This window comes from Archocentrus centrarchus, chromosome 7 (genome assembly GCF_007364275.1).
Source record: "Archocentrus centrarchus isolate MPI-CPG fArcCen1 chromosome 7, fArcCen1, whole genome shotgun sequence".
In the NCBI taxonomy this organism is placed as follows: domain Eukaryota; kingdom Metazoa; phylum Chordata; class Actinopteri; order Cichliformes; family Cichlidae; genus Archocentrus; species Archocentrus centrarchus.
In genome coordinates this window covers 3805955-3828374 of record NC_044352.1, presented here as the reverse complement: position 1 = coordinate 3828374, position 22420 = coordinate 3805955, and the positions used below count along the sequence as shown (strand labels likewise).

Here is a 22420-nt window from a genome sequence, read left to right as displayed (position 1 = left end):
TATAAGAATATTTATTTTGGCTTTACGGAGCCTTGGTTAGCTTAATGGCATGTGATCGAGTAAATGCTAATGTTAGCTAAAAGTAACTTTGTGGTATGTCTAAACACTTAAAGTACATTGAAATATGATTTAGAATTGAATGTTTCCAATATTATTTTGTGCAGATGTTTGTTCTAAATAACATAAAATCTGTGAATAATTAGCACTTTATAAGTTTTTTTTTATTTTGCCAAATTAAACAGGTTAATTGCAGTAGTCTGTACATTACAGATGATGCAAACACTGCAATATTTCCAGAGCCAGCAGGACATTTTTCCATCCTAAAGCTTTCACATCACAGTCATTATGAGGTCCATGGAGATCCAGTTCATAGTCCACTTCCTGCAAGCAGATCCCTACCCACTACTGGTATTCCATTTGCCTTCATGCACCGACCCTCACCTTCTGCTCTGACTGACACACCACGGCCTTCAGCTGGAACGCCACGAGCAAGCAACCTGTTCCCAGCAAGATCTTTCCAAAGGTTAGCTGTTAAATATTCAACTTGTCTTTACTAGTAAAATCTCTCTACAGCCATATTTTTTCATCTTATTTTTTTAATGATCTAATTCCTCCACAGGGCTATCCATATTGCCAAAATAGTAAATGACAAGCTCAGTACTTCCAAAACAGTCATCATTCGCTTTTTGGAAGCTGAAGCAAATGTGGAAGGAATAACACAGAAGGTGAAGGATGCCTTGGGCTGTGATGAGGTGATTACCCTGACAGACAGCCAAGGAAATGAAATAGTAGACTCGGAGGGCACAAGAAGTAAGCTAAGTGATCAAAAACTTGCTTTTTACATTTTACCATTAAAATTAATAAATATAGAAATACATTGTCTTCTCCTAAGGTTCCCATTACTGGAAACAGAACTCCAGAAAAATCTATGCAATCTTTGAGGATGACTTTGTGGAGTTCCAGAATGGAAGAACAGCTAAAGCAAGGTAATGTATGTAAAGTCAAACTCATTCTCTACACAAGGGCAAACAGTATAAGTCATTTTACCTGACAAATATTTTTTAAAAGAAAAACTGAAGGCCTCATAGGCAGATATAAGAAAAATATTCATGCATTTGGCGATTTCACTATTTTGTCGTTCTACATTTAAGTCGAAGGGCCGACGACAGTATGAGCATACAAGAGGTCATTGGCAAAATTGACCAACTAAAGCAAGCTGCTGAGAGCCTCCAAGATATCACCTCAGCAATAAACCAGCTGTCTGAGCTTGCAAAGCACACACGCAAAGCAGTGACTGATGCCCACCTGCATTCTGTAAAGGATGCCTTTGCCTGCCTCGTTTGCAAAGGTATGCATTACATATTACAGCAAATATAAATGTGTTTAATTTTCTTATTTTATATTTAAAGTAACTGGCACATATTTTTCTGCATCAATTTCTTTTTTTAAAACCTTGTAGCTCTAATGGAGGAACCCATGTTTTCCACGTGCTGCGAGTCTCTAGTTGGATGCCGAACATGTGTGGAGCAGTGGCTGTTAACTGCAGATCACTGTCTGAAATGCAGAGCTGAAGAATTTGATCGTAGGGTACACCAAATTAAGGGTCTCCATGCTGTTCTCTCTCTCCTCAAAGAGATATAGATGTGTAATTCATCTAACATTGAATATAAATGGGCATTTGTCACTACAAAGCTAAAGAGGGTGCAGAGTTTGTATTTCAAGCCAACATCACACCAGCTTAATTGACCAGGTTTTCCTACAGAGGAACCTTTTATGAAATCAGCTTGGGTAGTGTTGGCATATATACTAACCTGCAGCCTCTGCAGCTTATCAGTAACACGTTTCCTCATCCTGTTTGATGGGTGGTTTTCTCTGTAATCACATTGTCTTTTTTACTTGGTTGTCCTTAGGTTTCAAGCCCAGTTTGATGTTTATAACATGGTTTGGGAGTGGAACAGTAGTCAGTAACTGCGGTTTTCATTATGTAATTATTAAATGTTACATTGTTTAAATGATATACAAGCTTGGGTGTTTCCATTTTAAAAAAGAATTAGAGAATTGCAAGTTCTCCTTTATTGCCAACAATCAGAAACAAGATTGTAAATACAAATTATTTGAACTGTTATAAATTGAAACAGCTTGTAGTTTTCTCTGTAATAAATTTTTTTTGGAGAAGTTTACTCGTTTCTTCATTGAATACCACTAATGGATCACACACAACATCTGGTGATGTCAATAAGAAACCTAACAGCATCTTTAAAGGGTCCATAGTTATGATGAACCACGTTTTGGTAAAGTGAAAACAAGTCAAAATGAGAACCAAACTCTGTTTCAGTCCACTGTTTGGCTTCTTCAGAGGAGAAAGGCTCCAGTCCAAAAATGGAATCTCTCTTCAAGGCTGATCCCACCTCCTGCTGATACAGGTCAGCTGCAGCGGCACCATTAGGCAGAAGTTCCTCAGCAATTTTTGCAGGACACCCCCCTTTAGCCAGTTCATTTGGTATTCCTTTTCCTGCATGACACACAAGTGTGTTTTAAGGGTTTACAAATGAATGAGTTAAAATTTACTTGGTATAGTAAAGTGAACATAACTGCAACAGATTCACAGCATTTAGAAATATGAGCTTATCTTATTTAGTGTTGCTTCAAAGGGGTGATTATGTGTTCATTGAACAGATCTAGATATAAATACAACAATAAAAGGAAATCTACACAAAATAGCAAAATACCCAAATAACTCAGGACAAATCGATGAGGTATTTTATAAATTGAAGCTGCCCCATCTATTGAAAATTTCAGTCAGTAGTGAATATACAGATATGCAAATAAGCTACACATTTGTAAATGCAGTTCATATCAAAATTTACTACAGAGTGGTAAACTAAATTTAAATTGCTTTGTGAACAAAATATTCTTGTAACAGAGCCAGTAAAAAGGAATGAATCATACCTGGGATTCTGTGTGCATTCCATGCCTCTACAACATTAGTGATACCAATCCTGGCCATCTGGCATGTCAAGTTTGACACACAGTACTTGGATGTGCTGTCCTCCATGTCCAGTTCCTCCATGTCCACCAGTTGTACCAAAGCAGTCTTCAGAGGATAGTTGACTCGGGCATTTACCTCTGACCACATTCTCTCAATCACATGGTTCTGTGCATATTTTAAAACAGCATGACTCGGCTTATTCTCATCTGAAATGAGTTTACAAAAAAAAGAAAATATTTTACCACCACATTGTTACCCTTGTAGAAGGTGTCTGAATGTAGGGCTGCCTCTGACAATTGTATCTGTATTGTGCCAGCCTTTCCTGGATGAACAGTGCCAGGTAAAACTCCTTCCCACAGTCAACTCTGACCTGATCCCACAGTCCACAAGAAAGCAGAGCAGGTCTGAAGATAAAACACACAAACATAAACCCTTTAAACCTAACAAGCATCCCAGCCACTCCTAAAGTAACGATAAAAAAAGTATTTAGTTAAAACTGGACGGAGCAATAATAGACTGAGGAATAAATGAATACTAGTAGCAGTAGTCAGGTTATTTTACCTGTACACATCCTCGTAAATGATGATGATGTTTTTTACCGGCATGGTGGAATGACTGACAATCTTCTTGCTGAAACCATCAATAGCCATGACATGGGTCACTCCAAACATAACAAGTTTTTCATTTTGATCTAAGTGAAGCTTATGACCCATGTATTCTGCATTGTAGGGTATGGGGTTGAGATTTCGGGCACCCTAAAATCAAACAAACTATAAATACTCAATATATTTGCAAGATTTAGATTCTCAACACCAGTGCTCTACTGGAAAACTGGTATTTAACATTACCTGCTGTCTTGCTGCATGATAGGGTTGATGAATGCTTCTCAACACTTTGCCCACTCTGCCTTCAGAAGCTTTAATGACTTTTGCAGAAAGATATCCAGTCATCATTTTTCGACCAAAAGATGATCCAGTCTAGAAGTGTGTGTGTGTGTGTGTGTGTGTGTGTGTGGGGGGGGGGGGGGGGGGGGGGGGGGGGGGGGGAACAGACTTCACAGGTCACTACATGCTTGGAGAAAAAAATGGGAAGCTTGTTATGTTTGCAAAGCCCAACATAGTGACTTAAAAAAAAGTTTAAGCACAGAAGCTGACAGTTTATCCATAGAGGCACTAAATAGGGAAGAATACTGTTAAAAATAACTTTACATTTCCAGTGGAATGTTTGGAGAAGTAAGACTGTTAATACTTATCATGTTAATAATGTGACAAGTGAAATATATTATTTGGATAAATTATGTGTATAGTCCTTCCATGCATTTTTATCCACGTATCCAGTTCAATGTGGGAGACTCTCACCCTCACCCCTCTGGCAGCTGGAGCCTATCCCAGCTGCCAGAGGGGTGAGAGGTGGGTTACAGCCTGGACAGGTCGCCAGTCTCTCGCAGGGCTAACAGTGTATTAGCCATTTAATTGAATCTGTAAATTGTAGCATACGACTGATGTCTGGCTTCCCATTAGCTTGTAGTCAGCTTTTTAGCTATATTAATGTAGCCATTGCATATTTCACAAAAAGCATTCATCATAAAAATAATTATAACAATGAAAAACTTACCTCAGCAATACCTTCAGCGACTTCAAGTTCAAGCTGGCTGTCTGAACAGAATTGTGTGAGCAGCCCCTGCTCAGCACACCATCTCCGCACATTCCTCTCAGAAAAACCCCGTCTTGTTCCGAAGTGGGTGCATAACATTGATGCGATTTCGCTACAACACTTGCCATTTATTCTGCTTACTGCAATAAAATCTGCATATTCGTGCAACGACATGTCTTCTTAGATGTATATGTGAATCATGGCTCCTAATCAAATCAAACGTACCGCCAATGTCTGCGTGTGCCGCGAGAGTTCGATCATTTCCGGGTCAAGATACAAAAATGAAGAAAAATGAGAAATCCGATTTCCACGCCGGATTTTTAAAATCCATTTTTAAATTTTTAATCAGGAAACAAAAATCGGGAAACGGCTCGTTTTCCATTTTTTTATTTTCCCATTTTGAAATGAAAATCAGGAAACGGTTCGTTTTCCGTTTTCCGTTTTTAAACTTTGAAACTAAAATCGGGAAACGAGGCGTTTCCCGTTTTTCGTTTTCTGATTCCTAAACGAAAATCCGTTGGCCGCAAAATACACGGACCACCCTTCAGCTCCTCCTGGAGTCTTTTCTGTCCTCCTGCTGGAGTGAAGGATGAGAGTCCATCTGGTCCCTGTGCAGGACTGAAGCAGGATCCAAACCAGCCTTCAGTTCAGAAGCAAAACAGGACACAAAAACTGCAGCAAATCCAATCAAAGGTTGACTCTGAATTTTGATTAAAAAAAAGGAAAATGAGGAACGCTTCACGAATTTGCGTGTAGGGGCCATGCTAATCTTCTCTGTATCGTTCCAATTTTAGTATATGTGCTACCGAAGTAACACAACAACCCCAAGCACGTCTCAGGAATTTAAGGCCATCTGGCCTGGATGCTGGCAGAGCCAGGGTTAGCTGGAGAAGAGAGGCTTAAAGTGGGTTCAAGCTGGCAGGAAACAGCAGCTCAAACACCTCTGGGTGCTGCAGGCTTGGTTATATATCTGTAATCTGTCACAGGGGCTCAGTGAGAGCCGGTCTGAGTCTGTTCCTGGTTCTCTGGTTTCACTTTGAGCCTGTGAGAGACACAGAGGCATTGTGGGAGATTTACAAAGGCTGGTTATACGTCACAGGCTAACGATTGGATGGCTAAAGGCACCAGAACAAAAGGCTGAGTCAACACCCCTCCTCCCACAGTCCTGCTGGAAGGTTATCTAACCCCCAACCACCACCCCACCCCCAGGGCTGGCAGACTGAGGTATTCAGGAGGGGGGAGGACAGAGAAAACAGGTCTGACTGCCTGACATCACTGTGCAGCACTCAAACAGGAAGAGACAAGGACAGAAAAACCCAGCCAGGAGGACAGAAAGACCTCCTCAGGGTCTGGATCCCACAGCAGGATTTGGATCAGGAGGCTTTTCTGAAGCCCAGCAGGACCTGGACTCTCATTCTGTTCTTTATGCTGCAGCTGACTGACTGTGAAACAGCTGCTGTCTTGTTTGCTGCCACACACACATCAACTGTGTGTGTGTGTGTGTGTGTGAGTGTGTGAGTGAGTGTGTGAGTGAGTGAGTGAGTGAGTGAGTGAGAGTGAGAGTGAGAGAGAGAGAGAGAGAGAGAGAGAGCTTAAATCTGCCTGTTATGTCCTGGCTTAAACTGTGACTATGCTTTTGTTGAAATTACAGAACAGCTGCAGTTCTACGAACCTGCCACAGGGCGGCACTGTTTCACTGCTGCGATCCAGAGTGGGATTTCAAACTCTGAAAGAGGAGGAGGGAAAAACAGCTGGATATCACAAAAAGTCAGAAACACACTATCATACATCAGTAACTTCTTACAGCTGCTGATAAACAGTTTGTTTCAGTATTTCTCATTAATGCGGGTAAACATTACGTTCAAGACAACAGCGGCAATTCCACTCACCTACCACAGGGTGTCGCTGTCTGACTGAGCTGCAGCATCAAAGCCTGAAAGAAGAAGAAAAAAACCCAGCAAAGTCAAAAACACTAAAATGAAAATCACAATTTTGATTTATTTAGAGATACACGACTCATAAAACAGTTTGTTATCAAAAATCCTCCTGCCAGAAGTGAATTTGGTGTGAGAGGTCATATTCTGTCTCGAAACGACATCCGTCACCAGACTCCGTACAAAAAAAACTAACATTTAGCATTAAACCGGCAAAACTCTCTCCATGTGACCCGTAACGATAAATATTACTTATTACAGCTTAATGGGGAATTCGGCTAACAGGCTGCTTCAGTTTCAGCTAAATGTGGGCAAAAACGCTGATAATGCCTAAAAACAAAAGCTGCAGTTCCAGGGCCTGCCTCAGGGCGTCGCTGTCTGACCGCGGAGCTGCAGAGTGACTGCAGGAGGAGAAAAATCAGCCACCAAGCACTCTCTGTTAAAGCATCGCAATTATTTGGGCCAAAACATTAACGTCACAAAAATGACGAATAATAACGAAGCAGTGGAGTCAGCTGACAAATTCGGCATGAAATGTGTGTCAGACCTTCGGCTTTATTCCCAAATTTCTGCTACCTGAGGGCAGACAGGTGATGACGAAACACTTCGGCTCGAGTTCATGAACGTCTGCAGAACTTAATGGTTAGAATTCAAACTTAAAGCCGTCATTGTTTCAGTCCGGAAAAAAAGCGGTTTTACTGCAAAGAATTAACTTGTGTGCATTAATTAGACAAACTCACTCCGACTTTTACCTTCGTTCTCATCGCTGGAACGCTGCGCGAGGACTGCGAAGCTCCGCAGAGCTGAAACAACAACCAAGTCTATTAATTCCTGTGACACAAACTCGCTCCCTTCGTCACTCACCGGAGACACGCTGATTGAACTAACGAACGTCTTTTTAGCGGAATTTCGCTAAAGTGGATTAAAATGTCAATTAACGCAGAGATAACCATGAAATTCACCCACAGCTTTCCTCCACACGGTCCCTGCAGCCTGCTCGGCATCCACGTCAGTCACGGTGACTCGGACTGTGGGAAACACTATCTCTGCACACATATCCGAATTCAGCACAGCCTGAAAACCTCTGTGCTAACCCTCAGGTGAGTGGGCGCAGAGTGACGGTGGGGTCAGCTAATTCATAAGCTGTCCTTCAAAATAAAAGCCCTGCGCGAGTGAAGATTCAGGGCAGCTGTGAGTTTTCATAGTGACAGTAAATACAGAATAAAATATTTAAATGCTTTTATTAAATTTTATATGTTTTAATATTTATGTCTGACAGAAAACTACAATCTTTCAAAACTGGACAGCAGCACGAAAATGAGTGTTTGTTCCTTTAGGAGCTCTTAATGTGAAAAATCCCATTAACCACTAACTTTTACAACGGCCTCCATTTGTTAAGCTGACAGTCATTTCGAGCTTAGTCATAAACTATAAACTTCAGAAACAGATTCACATCATGCAGTGTGAGAGTCTGCACCAAATGCACGATGCTCTCAGATCAACACGGACCAAAGTCTGTGAGGAGTGTTTCAAGCATCTCCTTCAATCTGTGCCACGAAGCATTTGGACAGTTCTGAAGGCAAAAGGAGGTCCAACAAGACACAGAGAGTTATTACTCATTAGGTGCAGGAATAAGGCAGCAGGTGCTGCACACAAATATAAAACAACGAGGCTGCTGACAGAGAGGAGGCTCACAGCAGGACTGGGATGATACAATATTTACATGTAGTGCAAAGGAAAGTAGAGTCTTCTCACTGTAATGATGTCAGCATCCGTCTGTATGTCTGTTCCCCAACTCCTCCAAGATACATTCATCAATATAAATTACACTTAGTATATTAACAGGCCAGGGTACCAGGTTTATCAGCATCTATACAGCTTTGGGCATTCATTTTTATAAATTAATGTGTTGGTGCATAAAGAGAAACATGTTCTCTGGAGGACCAAGTAGAGCATCTACTTAGGAAAAAGGAATAACTTGAACTTGACACCAAAATAGCAGAAAATATGCCTCAGATCATTCAATTCAATTTTATTTACATAGCACCAAATCACAATAAACAGTTGCCTAAAGGCACTTTATATTGTAGGTAAAGACCAACTTGGTGTTGGCTCTCACTGCGGTATTGTATCACTTCCTGTTCCTGTTTCGGAGCACAGTGTTTTGCTGTCTGTTAGCTGTTATATCTGTATAACTCGATTTATCTGGATAATAACATATTTTAGTGTAATCTTCACCTACTTTAAATAGCATACTCTTTGCTGAATCACCTGTATTCACATTACTCACTTTATTTGTTTTTAGAAATTCGCTAGCTTAGCTCAGCTAGTAGCTTAGCCCTTAGCCGACTCACTACCAGCATGGCTTCTTCTCCTGTCTCTCCTGCACTTTCCTGCTCTGGGTGTCACATGTTTAGTTACTCCTCGGCCTCCTTTAGCAGTAACGGTACTTGTAATAAATGTAGTCTGTTTGTAGCTCTGGAGGCCAGGCTTTTTGAACTGGAGACTCGGCTCCGCACCCTGGAAAATCCTACATCTAGCCAGGCCCCTGTAGCGGGTGCGGACCATGGTAGCTTAGCCGCCGTTAGCTCCCCCCCAGCAGATCCCGAGCAGCAGGGAAAACAGGCCAGCTGGGTGACGGTGAGGAGGAAGAGTAGTCCTAAGCAGAAGCCCCGGGTACACCACCAACCTGTTCACGTCTCTAACCGTTTTTCTCCCCTCGGAGACACACCCGCTGAGGAACAAACTCTGGTTATTGGTGACTCTGTTTTGAGAAACGTGAAGCTAGAGACACCGGCGACCATAGTCAAATGTCTTCCAGGGGCCAGAGCAGGCGACATTCATGGAAATTTGAAACTGCTGGCTAAGGCTAATCGTAGATTTGGTAAGATCGTTATTCACGTCGGCAGTAATGACACCCGGTTACGCCAATCGGAGGTCACTAAAATTAATATTGACTCGGTGTGTAACTTTGCAAAAACGATGTCGGACTCTGTAGTTTTCTCTGGGCCCCTCCCCAATCAGACCAGGAGCGACATGTTTAGCCGCATGTTCTCCTTGAATCGCTGGCTGTCTGAGTGGTGTCCAAAAAATGACGTGGGCTTCATAGATAATTGGCAAAGTTTCTGGGGAAAACCTGGTCTTGTTAGGAGAGACGGCATCCATCCCACTTTGGATGGAGCAGCTCTCATTTCTAGAAATCTGGCCAAATTTATTAACCCTCCTAAAACCTGACTCCCCAGGGTTGAGACCAGGAAGCAGAGTTGCAGTCTTACACGCCTCTCTGCAGCTTCTCTCCTCCTGCCATCCCCCCAAAACCCCATCCCCATAGAGTCGGTGCCTGCTCCCAGACCACCAAACACCAAAGCTAAAATCAGCAAAAAGCTATTTAAGCATAAAAATTCAAAAACAATAAATAATACAGCTTCATCAACTGCACCAAAAAATAAAACAATTAAATGTGGATTATTAAACATTAGGTCTCTCTCTTCCAAGTCCCTGTTAGTAAATGATTTAATAATTGATCAACGTATTGATTTATTCTGCCTTACAGAAACCTGGTTACAGCAGGATGAATATGTTAGTTTAAATGAATCAACACCCCCGAGTCACAGTAACTGTCAGAATGCTCGAAGCACAGGTCGAGGAGGAGGATTAGCTGCAATCTTCAATTCCAGCTTATTAATTAATCAGAGACCCAGACAAAGTTTTCATTCTTTTGAAAGCCTGACTCTTAGTCTTGTCCATCCTAATTGGGAAAATCAAAAACCTGTTTTATTTGTTATCATCTATCGTCCACCTGGTCCTTACTCAGAGTTTCTGTCTGATTTCTCAGACTTTTTATCTGATTTAGTGCTCAGTTCAGATAAAATAATTATAGTGGGTGATTTTAACATCCATGTAGATGCTGAGAATGACAGCCTCAACACTGCATTTAATCTATTGTTAGATTCAATTGGCTTCTCTCAAAATGTAAAGGAGCCCACCCACCACTTTAATCATACTCTGGATCTTGTCCTAACATATGGCATAGAAACTGAAGACTTAACAGTATTCCCTGAAAGCCCCCTCCTGTCTGATCATTTCTTAGTAACATTTACATTTACTTTAATGGATTACACAGCAGTGGGGAATAAGTTTTATTACAGTAGAAGTCTTTCTGAAAGTGCTGTAACTAAGTTTAAGGATCTAATTCCTTCATTGTTATGCTCTTCAGTGCCAACACAGTACAGAGCAGCTACCTAAACTCTGCTCCCAGTGAGGTCGATTATCTCGTCAATAGTTTTACATCCTCACTGCGTATAACTTTGGATACTGTGGCTCCTCTGAAAAGGAAAGCTTCAAATCAGAAGTGCCTGACTCCGTGGTATAATTCACAAACGCACAGCTTAAAGCAGATAACCCGAAAGCTGGAGAGGGAATGGCGTCTCACTAAATTAGAAGATGCTCATTTAGCCTGGAAAAAAAGTTTGTTGCTCTATAAAAAAGCCCTCCGTAAAGCTAGGACATCTTACTATTCATCATTAATTGAAGAAAATAAGAACAACCCCAGGTTTCTTTTCAGCACTGTAGCCAGGCTGACAAAGAGTCAGAGCTCTGTAGAGCCGAGTATTCCTTTCACTTTAACTAGTAGTGACTTCATGGATTTCTTTACAAATAAAATTTTAGACATTAGAGAAAAAATGATTCATAACCATCTCAAAGATTATTCTTCATGTTCGGCTGCTTTCAGCACTGCTGGTATTTGTTTAGACTCTTTTGCTCCAGTTGATCTTTCAGAGTTAACTTCAATAGTTACTTCCTCCAAACCAGCAACATGTTTATTAGATCCCATTCCTACTAGACTGTTCAAAGAAGTCTTTCCAATTATTGATGCTTCAATCTTAAAAATGATCAATCAGTCTTTATTAGTTGGCTATGTACCACAGGCCTTCAAGGTGGCTGTAATTAAACCTCTACTTAAAAAGCCATCACTGACCCAGCTGTCTTAGCTAATTATAGGCCAATCTCCAACCTTCCTTTTCTCTCAAAGATTCTTGAAAGAGTAGTTGTAAAACAGCTAACTGATCATCTGCAGAGGAACGGTTTATTTGAAGAGTTTCAGTCAGGTTTCAGAATTCATCACAGTACAGAAACAGCATTAGTGAAGGTTACAAATGATCTTCTTAGAGCCTCTGACAGTGGACTCATCTCTGTTCTTGTCCTGTTGGACCTCAGTGCAGCTTTTGATACTGTTGACCATAACATTATATTACAGAGATTAGAGCTTGCTATAGGTATTAAAGGTACTGCACTGCAGTGGTTTGAATCATATTTATCTCATAGACTCCAATTTGTTCATGTAAATGGGGAGTCTTCTTCACACACTAAGGTTAATTATGGAGTTCCACAGGGTTCTGTGCTAGGACCAATTTTATTTACATTATACATGCTTCCCTTAGGCAGTATTATTAGAAAGCACTGCATCAATTTTCATTGTTATGCAGATGATACTCAGCTTTACCTATCAATGAAGCCAGATGACACACATCAATTAGTTAAACTGCAGGAATATCTTAAAGATATTAAGGCCTGGATGACCTCTAATTTCCTGCTTCTAAATTCAGATAAAACTGAAATTCTTGTTCTCGGCCCCACAAATCTTAGAAACATGGTGTCTAACCAGATACTTACTCTGGATGGCATTACTTTGGCCTCCAGTAACACTGTGAGAAATCTTGGAGTCATTTTTGACCAGGATATGTCCTTCAATGCACATATTAAACAAATATGTAGGACCGCTATTTTGCATTTGCGCAATATTTCTAAAATTAGAAACATCCTTTCTTAGAGTGATGCTGAAAAGCTAATTCATGCATTTATTACTTCTAGGCTGGATTATTGTAATTCATTATTATCAGGCTGTCCTAAAAGCTCCCTGAAAAGCCTTCAGCTGATCCAAAATGCTGCAGCTAGAGTACTGACAGGGACTAGAAAGAGAGAGCAGATTTCTCCCATATTGGCTTCTCTTCATTGGCTCCCTGTTAAATCTAGAATAGAATTTAAAATTCTTCTCCTCACATACAAGGTCTTGAATAATCAGGCACCATCTTATCTCATGGGGGTCGTTTTGACTGTTGGGTTTTCTCTATATTATTGTAGGGTCTTTACCCACAATACAAAGCACCTTGAGGCGACAGTTTGTTGTGATTTGGCGCTATATAAATAAAATTGAATTGAATTGAATTGACCAATAATAATTACAATAATTACAGAGAAAACCCAACAGTCAAAACGACCCCCCATGAGCAGCACTTTGTGACAGTGGGAAGGAAAAACTCTCTTTAACAGGAAGAAACCTCCAGCAGAACCAGGCTCGGGGGTGGGGGGGGGGGGGGGGGTGGGGGGGCTCATCTGCTGTGAGGGGAGAGAGACAGGACAAAAGATCTTAGATAGATTCAACTCATTGTCATTGTGCACACAAGGCACACAACAAAATGATCGTTCCAGATCACTCATCCAGAGACGAGCATCTGCGGTCATGCAGCCAGAGACAGGCGCTACCGTTAGGCAATGTGGTTTAAGTGTCTTGCCCAAGGACACAATGCAGCGCAGGGACAGGGGCTCGAACCTGCAGCCCTTTGGCTGCAAGGCAAGCAAGTGCCTACCCACTGCGCCACTGCCACTTTTTTAATGCTGTGGAAGAGAGCCAGAGATTAATAATAACTAATGATTAAATACAGAGTGGGGTATAAACAGAGTAAAAAAAGGTGAATGAAAAGAAACAGTACAGTATGGGAACCCCCCAGCAGCCTAGGCCTATAGCAGCATAACTAAGGGAGGGTTCAGGGTCACCTGATCCAGCCCTAACTATAAGCTTGATCATAAAGGAAAGTTTTAAGCCTAATCTTAAAAATAGAGAGGGTGTCTGTCTCCTGAATCCAAGCTGGGAGCTGGTTCCACAGAAGAGGGGCCTGAAAGCTGAAGGCTCTGCCTCCCATTCTACTCTTAAGTATCCTAGGAACCACAAGTAAGCCAGCAGTCTGAGAGCGAAGTGCTCTGTTGGGATGATATGGGACTATGAGGTCTTTGAGATAAGATGGTGCCTGATTTTTCAAGACCTTGTAGGTGAGGAGAAGGATTTTAAATTCTATTCTAGATTTAACAGGGAGCCAATGAAGAGAAGCCAATATGGGAGAAATCTGCTCTCTCTTTCTAGTCCCTGTCAGTACTCTAGCTGCAGCATTTTGGATCAGCTGAAGGCTTTTCAGGGAGCTTTTAGGACAGCCTGATAATAATGAATTACAATAGTCCAGCCTAGAAGTAATAAATGCATGAATTAGCTTTTCAGCATCACTCTGAGAAAGGATGTCATAGTAGTCTCTGGAGCTTGAAAAAAGGCAACTGGACTTCTTTTTGTTTCTTGAAGACGTTTCACCTCTCATCCGAAAGGCTTCTTCAGTTCTCAACCAAATGGTGGAGAGACCCAGGTATTTAAACCCCTGTGGGCGTAGTCCCCTGGAGGTGGTTATGACCCTCTATTGTTCATGTGTGTAAACACATGTGCCCAGGTGTGAAGGGAGGCGTGGTTCATTTCCAGGAGCGGAGCTTCTGGAGTGGCTGGGAGGGCGGCACGCCCCCGGCCCGGTTCTAGCGGGGGCCCAGATGGGAGAGGAGAATAAGATTTCAGGTAGCCAGGCCTCTGTCACGTCCGAGACAAGGTGGAGAAGGAGGGCCCTGTCTTGATTATATCGCAATATGCATGGCTCAATGTGCACAGTATACAACCCACTATACATCACCCATCATTCATGTTTTACGCGGGGGTTTAAAGGTTGCCACAGTCAGGATCCTTTCACACCGGATGCGTTGCGTAAAAACGACATGAAATTTCAAATTTTTCGGATGTGAACTTGTCATGTAACCTATATACACACCGGACGTGCTGCGTTTTTGCGAATAAATCAGAGCGCTGCATTTAGCAACATGTGAGTTCATAGCTCAAAACGCGCACTGATGTACTGAATATACAGTGATGTGGGAACAGTAAACTGGTACTATTTTACCTCAGACACACAGCTACACGCTGCTCTGAGTCAGTCGGCTCTCTGAAATTATTCTCTGCCTCCTCACATGTGATCCCAACTCTGCCAACAACAACTGCCCACTGATGATATGAAATGTGTGCGAAAGCATCCGTGATGCAGCTTCAACTCCTGGATCAAACCATGAAACTCTCCCTGCTGCTGCTTTCTTATGTGGTGGATGAACCCAGAATCTCTTTTTCTTCCTTCTCTTGTTTAGAAAAATCACAACCTCATTACATCATCGTTTGATGTCGACTTCCTTTCTTTCACAGTGCATTTTATGAGGGCGATTTAGTCGCAAAAACGCAGCGTGTCCGGTGTGTATGTAGGTTACACGACAGGTTCACATCCGAAAGACTCGGAATTTCATGTTTTTACGCAGCGTGTACGGTGTGAAACGGCCTTAAAGGCCTGAGGTGGAGCATTTTTACAGACTAAGCTAACATGAGTGGCACTTCATAACATACACATTCCCGCTGTTCTGGGCATGTGTATGTTATAAAAGTATGTTATGATGAGCTTTATTATTTGGGTATAAAGGGCCCGGTCATTTGCCCCGCCCCCGGCCCGGCTCTGATTTGTTCCGTTAGTGGTCATTTCAATCAGTGGTTTCAGTTGAAACCAATTTAGGACTTCGCTCTATTGTTTCATGTGGCTTATTGAGGTCACTGGAACAAGCTCCAGAGACTCTGAGAAAGAATGTTTCTAATTTTAGAAATATTGCACAAATGCGAAAAAGCGGTCCTACATATTTGTTTAATATGTGCACTGAAGGACATATCCTGGTCAAAAATGACTCCAAGATTTCTCACAGTGTTACTGGAGGCCAAAGTAATGCTTGGCTTCAAACTGGAAATAAAGAGCCTGAAAGAGCAGTTTCAGCAGAGGGACAGTGAAATCCTGAACCTGAAACAGGAGAAAGAGACCGTCTGCCGAGCTTGCATGCCTTCAGAAAGACAAGGCCACTCTGGAGGAGTGACTGTGCAATGAGACAACCCACATAGAGAAACTGGAGAAAATCCTACAGGAAGAAATCAAAAACTCCTGGAAGAGCAGAAAGTGGCTTTTCCAGAAGAAAAAGTTAAAATAGCTATCATACAATTTCAGGAAGCAAAGGAAAAAAATTCAAAGCGCCTACCCACAAAAACAACTAAAGAAGGGAAATAAATGTATGCAAGTAAGTCAGGCCAAGAAAGAAACTGAAAAGAAAGAATGAATCACAGGAAGTGCTGATAATACTGGACGAGCGGAGGAAAGCTATAGAAGAAGCAAAGAAAGACAATGAACAGGAAAAGAAAAAACTGACAGAAATGCAGACTCACCAGAAGAGAAGATAAAACAAAAGCAGAAGACAAAGACTACAAAACTTTGAGATAAGAAAAGTATAAAAGATGAAGAGAAACGGCAAAGAAAAAATTAGAAGTGCAGAAAGCAGTGGAAGATGAGGGAAAAAAGAAATACAGGAGACAAAGCCTGAAAGAGCAGAACTGGTAAAGAAACTGGAAGAGACAAACAAGAACCTGCTGGAAAAGAAAGATCTGTAGGCTGGACAGTCAGACTTGGCAAAGAACATAAAGAAGCTGCTGAAAGAGAAAAAGAAATAGAAAGTCAACTGCTGAAAGTTAAAGAAACAAAGAAGATGAAAAAGAAAGCAGAAGAAGAACAGAAACTGCAGAATTTAATGAACACCAAAGCAGCTGAAACTGATTAAAGTCCTGCGACCCCAAAACTCTTGTTTGGGATGCATTTTTAATTCCTCCTAGCTATTTGTGATTAGTTGGACCTGAAAAGTATATGAACTAAGCTTCCTCTTTGAAAAGAAAGTCATTACTTTAAACAAAGTTATGTCCTCATCAGGGTTATAATAGTTTTGGATTTTACATTATAGTTTAGTTTTAGTTAGTTTTTACTTTTTTTTCTTTAATTCAGTTAGTTTTAATTAGTTTTCAGAGTGGATTTTCTCGTTTTTATTAGTTTTTATTTTTGGTTTCATGCTTAGTTTTAGTTAGTTTCAGTTAGTTTCAGTATTAGTTTTAGTATTTTCATACCTAATCAGGTGCAAGATTCAAGGCGCAAAAGTGACTGTTGTGTAATGAAAACTTGACAAAAGATACAGTTTAAAGAAATATATTCAACAACCAACTGTTCACAAGACATGCTAAATGTGTGTAATATTAAGGACACACATGAACATCAACAGGGAGAAACAAAGAAAAACATGAACTCCCAAACTCAATAAATTCTACAATAAACTCCACAATAAAGTTCAGCATCAGTGCAGTAGATTAACAACAGCTACATGTGGTGTTTGACAAAAACAAACTCTTTGAAGGAGTCAAAGCTCAAATCCATCTGCATCCTGATGTTCTCACCACCTGAAGCTGCTTCAGTTTTGGAGCTAGCTTGGTTAGATGCTGCTAATTAAACCTGCAGGGTCTTTGCGGCCTCTGTACACAACCTACAGAAGTTGCCGACCTCATGTCCACATTTATGCTTGTGTAGCTGGATTGTGTGTGTTAATTACCTTGTGGTCGTGTGCAGGTGTTTGTACTCAAAGAACCTCCATACGGGACTCTGCCGCTTTCTCGGCAGACCGCAGCCATTACTTTGCGGACCAGCGCGGTGAGCGCACGCACATGCGCACTCACACAGTTGTCCTGTGGCGCTCCCAGCTTAAACTCGGAGAGCGGAAAAAATGATTTCATATCAATCCACAAGGCTTAAAAAAAAAAAAACAAGTAAATGAAAGTCAGCTTATCGATAATTTCAGTTAGTTTTAGTTAGTTTTGTAAACTCACAATTCAGTTTTAATTAGTTATCGTTTTTTCCTTTTAATTATAGTTTTTATTTATTTCAGTTAACGACAATGTTTTTTCAATTTCAGTTTTCGTTATTTCGTTCGTTTTCGTTAACTATAATAACCCTGGTCCTCATTTGGGAACAGTGAGTTTATTTTACAGCATAACGTGATGAAGTCAGCATTGCTCAACAAAGATAAAAACACTGTTGAGCAGAATAAAATCTAAACTGCTGAAAAGCCAAAATGTAACGTCTCTGGATGCAGGGTCTCAGGAGGTTAAATTTGATAGCACAACCTGCCTACTCTCCCCATGGTCTCCCCCTCAGGGAGGATTTCATAAGAAAAGCGAAGCGATTTTCACGGCTGTGAATTAGGTTGGGCTCTAAGGCTGAACTTGCTGCTTTGTATCAGTTCATATCACAGATTAAAGGACACAAAGTGCGTACTTGTCGTCTTGCTCTAATCGCTGTCTGTGTTTCCCTCTGTGCTGCACACAGATGCTGCAGTAGTTTGGTTTGGACCGTAAAACGTATTTGCAGCACAAGAAAGGGGAGCGTGTTCTCCCACATTTGAGCTCTTCGGCTTCCGTGTCCAGACGAGGACCCGCCCACACTCATACGTAAAGGAGCGGTTCGCAAGCGCAGTGGAAACGCGGGCCCGTTCCTAAGCTTTTCGCTGGTTCTTTTGGGAACAGTACGGGCATCTGCACCCCGGCGGTGGAAAAGGGGTATGTTTGACTCAGGTGTTTTTGATCAGGGACACATCTAAAACCTGCAGGACACCGGACCTCGAGGCCTGGATTTGAGGATCCCTGGTCTACAGGATTAGATGCAGGTTTGAGTTGGTTTGGAGTATTTTGGTCAAGCTCAGCCTTTTCCCATTGGTCGTGGAAAGTATGACAACAGGTAGGCAGTATGACAGTATCATATTTCCTGTACCCGTCTACCATGTGGCATGTTGATGCTGTTTGTTTGACCAGAAGCTCTGAATCCAACGCAGATGCATCAGGAACTGAATGTGTGCCAACCTCCTGCATGCAACACAGATCAAATCAGGGGAAGAGGAGGAGTTCAGCAGCTGGAGAGAGTTTGCAGTATAAAAAGCTTATCTCATGTTGCCAATTTATGCATCCGTCAGGTTGGGGGGTTAAGATTTAAAGGGGTTAGGGTATTCTTGTCTGTCCCGACAACACGGCAGATACTGCAGGATGCAGTTAAGATAAGATAAGATAAGATAAGATAGTGTTTATTTGTCACATGCACAGTTATACACAGTACAATGCACAGTGAAATGTATTTTGTACCTGCAACCATATATACACACACATATAAATAGAAGAATAAAAATTAAAAAAAAGTAATTCACACTATACACTATACTCTATATACTATACACTATACACACTTTTTAAATTATAATATTTACATTGTGCAATAATGGTCCAGTTAGGGCTCAGAGTTGAGCAGACGGATGGCTTGTGGGTAAAAACTCTTCTTCAACCTTTCAGTCTTAGTCCTCAGGCAGCGGTAACGCCGGCCTGATGGGAGCAGGGAGAAGAGAGAGTGTCCGGGGTGGCTGGGCTGTTTTAGGATCTTCATGGCCCTCAGCCTGCACTGCTTGGTGTAAATGTCCTGCAGGTTGGGGAGGGTGGTTCTGATGGTCCGTTCAGCTGAACGAACCACCCTTTTTAGGGCCATGAAGTCCTGCTTGGTGCAGTTTCCCATCCAGGTGGTGATGCTCCCACGCATGATGCTCTCAATGGTGCAGGTGTAAAAGTTCCTGAGCACCTTGAGTGGGAGCTTGAAGTCTCTCAGCCGCCTGAGGAGGTAGAGACGCTGTCTGGCCTTCTTCACAGTGATGTTTATGTGATGAGTCCAGGACAGGTCCTGTGAGATGGTCACTCCCAGGTATTTGAAAGTGTCCACTCTTTCCACCTCAGCACCACTGATGACAAGTGGATGGTAGTCCCTCTGCTGCTTCCTGCTGAAGTCCACGATCAGTTCCTTTGTTTTGCTGACGTTGAGCAGGAGGTGGTTCTCCTGGCACCAGTTCTCCAGGCGGGAGACCTCTCTCCTGTAGGCTGTCTCCTCATTGTGAGAGATTAGTCCCACAACAGCAGTGTCGTCAGCAAACTTGATGATGACGTTGGACTCTGACGTGGCCTCGCAGTCATGGGTGTACAGTGAGTACAGCAGAGGGCTGAGCACACAGCCTTGGGGGGATCCAGTGTTGAGGGTGAGGGAGGATGAGGTGAGGTGACCCACTCGTACCACCTGTGGTCTGCTGGTCAGGAAGCTGTGAACCCACCTGCACAGGGATGGGCCCAGGCCCAGGTCCAGCAGCTTAGAGACCAGCCTGGAGGGAACTATGGTGTTGAATGCTGAGCTGTAATCTACAAACAGCACTCTCACATAGTTCCCCTTACCAGTGTCTATGTGTGAAAGGGTCTTGTGGAGGAGGAGGAAGGATATGGCGTCGTCTGTGGATCTGTCTGGCCGGTATGCAAACTGTAGTGGGTCGAGGATGGTGGGCAGTGAGGAGGTGATGAATGTCTTGATGAGTCTTTCAAAACACTTCATCACCACAGAGGTGAGTGCTATGGGCCTGAAGTCATTGGGGCTGCTGGGGTGTGGTTTCTTTGGGACAGGGACTATGATGGACTTTTTAAAGCAGGTGGGAATCACACACAGTTTCAGTGAGAGGTTGAATATCAGTGTAAACACAGGTGCCAGCTGGTCAGCGCAGGTCTTAAGGACACGTCCGCTAATACCGTCTGGTCCAGCCGCTTTCCTGGTGTTTACACGTCTAAACGCCCTCCTCACGTCGCGCTCCGTCACAGTGAGTGTCTCCGCCCCTCCGGCCGGGAGCGCAGCGGGCTGTCGGCTTCCCGCCTCAAAGCGCGCAAAGAAGATGTTGAGTTCATCAGCCAGAGAAGCGTCGGCACTCACCGGGTGTGTGTGTGGTGCTTTGTAGTCCGTGATGGTGCGTAGTCCCTGCCACAGTCCCCTGGAGTCAGACTGTTGTAGTTGCTGTTCCAGTCTGCGGCCGTAGCGATTTTTAGCCTCTTTCACCGCTCTGCGGACGTTGTATGATGCAACCTTGTAGTCCTCCATGTTCCCAGAGGCGAGGCCGGAGTTGTAGGCAACGGTGCGGGACCTCAGGGCGTCGCGGACAGATTTATCCACCCACGGCTTCTGGTTGGGAAAAGTCCTGATGGTCCTCCTAAGTGAAGTGTCTTCAACAACTTTCCCAATAAATCCCACAACAGTTTCCGTAAATTCCTCGATGTCTCCGCCCGCGCTGCTGCGAAACATGTCCCAGTCGGTTGAATCCAACGCACCCTGCAGAGCGGCCTCTGTTTGATCAGACCACCGTGTCACTTCTCTCACAGCAGGGGGTTCCTGCCTGAGCCGTTGTTTGTATTTCGGCATGAGAAGTACAGAGGTGTGGTCAGACTTCCCAAAAGGCGGAAGAGGCTTTGCTTTGTAGCCATCTTTGAATGGAGAATAGCAGTGGTCTAGGGTCCTCTCTCCTCTGGTGGGGCAGTCGATGTGTTGAATCAATTCCGGTATCAGCTTTTTCAAGTTTGCACTGTTAAAGTCCCCGGCTACGATGAGAGCCGCATCACGCTGGTTAGCCTGATAGGTGGAAATAGCCTCATGTAGCTCGGATATTGCAGTGTTTGTGTCCGCCTGAGGTGGAATATAGACGGCGCTGAAGATGACCGAAGTGAACTCGCGGGGCAGGTAGTGGGGACGGCATTTCAGGGTTAGGAGCTCCAGGTTAGGTGAACATGATTGTTTCAGAAGGACAACATTCCTACTGTCACACCAGTTGTTATTAATCATTAGGCACACACCTCCTCCTCTTGATTTTCCAGACTCACTCGTTCTGTCCGTGCGATGAACACTGAAGAACTCCGACGGCTGTACGGCGTGGTCCGGTATGAGGGGGGTCAGCCATGTCTCCGTGAGACAGATGATGTTGCAGTCCCTTATGTCCCTCTGAAACTGTATCCTGGCCCTGAGTTCGTCCAGCTTGTTATCCAGTGACTGGACATTAGCCAACAGGATGCTCGGCAGTGGCGTTTGGTGCGCTCTGCGCCTCAGCCTCTCTCTTACGCCGGCTCTTTTCCCTCGGGGCCTTGTCCGTGACCTGGGTGCTCCGCGTCCTTTGTTTGAGCTGGCCCACTGGAAACGCTGGATCTCCCGAGGCCAAGTCGGGTCGGGAGAAAAAGGTGTCATGTACATGTGTATGTATGGCATATCTGTGTGTGGGTAAGTATGTATGGGCATGTATGAGTATCTGTGTATAAATGTGTACACGGGTGTCTGGGTGTGTTTGTATGTATGGCTGGACCTGGGTCTGGGCCTTGTGCCTTGCCTCCTGGCCGCTCCTTGCTGGTTGCCTCCTCCCCCCTACCCCCCTGGGATGGGGGTGCCTCGGGGTTCCTGGGGGGGGCTGGGTGTTCTGGCGTGGGTGCTGGCCTGCCCCCCTTGGGGGTGCGGTGCGGGGCTGCGTTGGCTTCTTTGGCGTGGGGGGGGGCTCTGTGGAGGGTCGGGCGGTCCTTGGGTGCCGTGGGCCCGGGAGCCCTGCCGCCGGCCAGTGCAGGGGGCTGGCCGCTGGGGGGGGCTGGCTTCTCATCGCCTTGGGTTCCCTGGAGCCCTCGCTCCTCGACTGGGGGGGCTCCGTCTGAGACCACCCACGCCCGTCTGCTGGGGTAGGTGTGCGGTTGTCTTTGGACTGCGTGGCCGGGGGTCTTCCTGGCTCTTGATGGGCTGCTGGTGGCCTGGGTTTCCGGGGGCTTTCCGTACCTGCCTCTGGCTTCTGATGGGTGGAGCTGCAGCGTTTTGCCCTCATTGGTAAGTACGTTCCATGACACAGACACAAACATGACACAGACACAAACACCCACTCAATCACAACTCAACAAAATTGTTGGTGTGCGTAACATGCTTTGTTAGTTTTGTTTTTCACA

General features: G+C 43.6%; 2 protein-coding genes, 1 long non-coding RNA gene and 1 pseudogene across 4 annotated transcripts; 1 reads left to right on the top strand and 3 right to left on the bottom strand.

Moving 5' to 3' along the window:
* Nucleotides 1-304: 304 nt before the first annotated feature.
* LOC115783659 (uncharacterized) lies at nucleotides 305-1951 on the top strand. Its single transcript, XM_030734588.1, has 5 exons — nucleotides 305-523; nucleotides 620-810; nucleotides 893-986; nucleotides 1152-1348; nucleotides 1460-1951. Exons 1-5 carry the CDS (start codon nucleotides 426-428, stop codon nucleotides 1639-1641), a joined length of 762 nt encoding a protein of 253 aa, XP_030590448.1. The 5' UTR covers nucleotides 305-425; the 3' UTR covers nucleotides 1642-1951.
* Nucleotides 1952-2053: 102 nt separating this feature from the next.
* LOC115783319 (uncharacterized) lies at nucleotides 2054-5176 on the bottom strand. Of its 2 annotated transcripts, none has more exons than XM_030734095.1 (6): nucleotides 4604-5176; nucleotides 3838-3914; nucleotides 3551-3744; nucleotides 3284-3393; nucleotides 2950-3195; nucleotides 2054-2512 (listed from the first exon to the last, which is right to left on the bottom strand). In XM_030734095.1, the coding sequence occupies exons 3-6, from the start codon at nucleotides 3700-3702 to the stop codon at nucleotides 2211-2213; spliced, it is 810 nt and encodes a 269-aa protein (XP_030589955.1). In that variant the 5' UTR covers nucleotides 3703-3744; nucleotides 3838-3914; nucleotides 4604-5176; the 3' UTR covers nucleotides 2054-2210. The 2 variants fall into 2 exon arrangements, with proteins under 2 accessions (XP_030589955.1, XP_030589956.1); XM_030734096.1 differs by having other exon boundaries at nucleotides 2950-3154; nucleotides 3246-3393; nucleotides 4604-5167.
* Nucleotides 5177-5311: 135 nt separating this feature from the next.
* Nucleotides 5312-7699, bottom strand: LOC115783320 (uncharacterized). Its single transcript, XR_004020200.1, has 4 exons — nucleotides 7543-7699; nucleotides 6532-6575; nucleotides 6315-6368; nucleotides 5312-5684 (listed from the first exon to the last, which is right to left on the bottom strand). It is a non-coding gene; the product is annotated as an uncharacterized LOC115783320 (long non-coding RNA).
* Nucleotides 5365-5459, bottom strand: LOC115783839 (uncharacterized; annotated as a pseudogene).
* Nucleotides 7700-22420: the final 14721 nt, after the last annotated feature.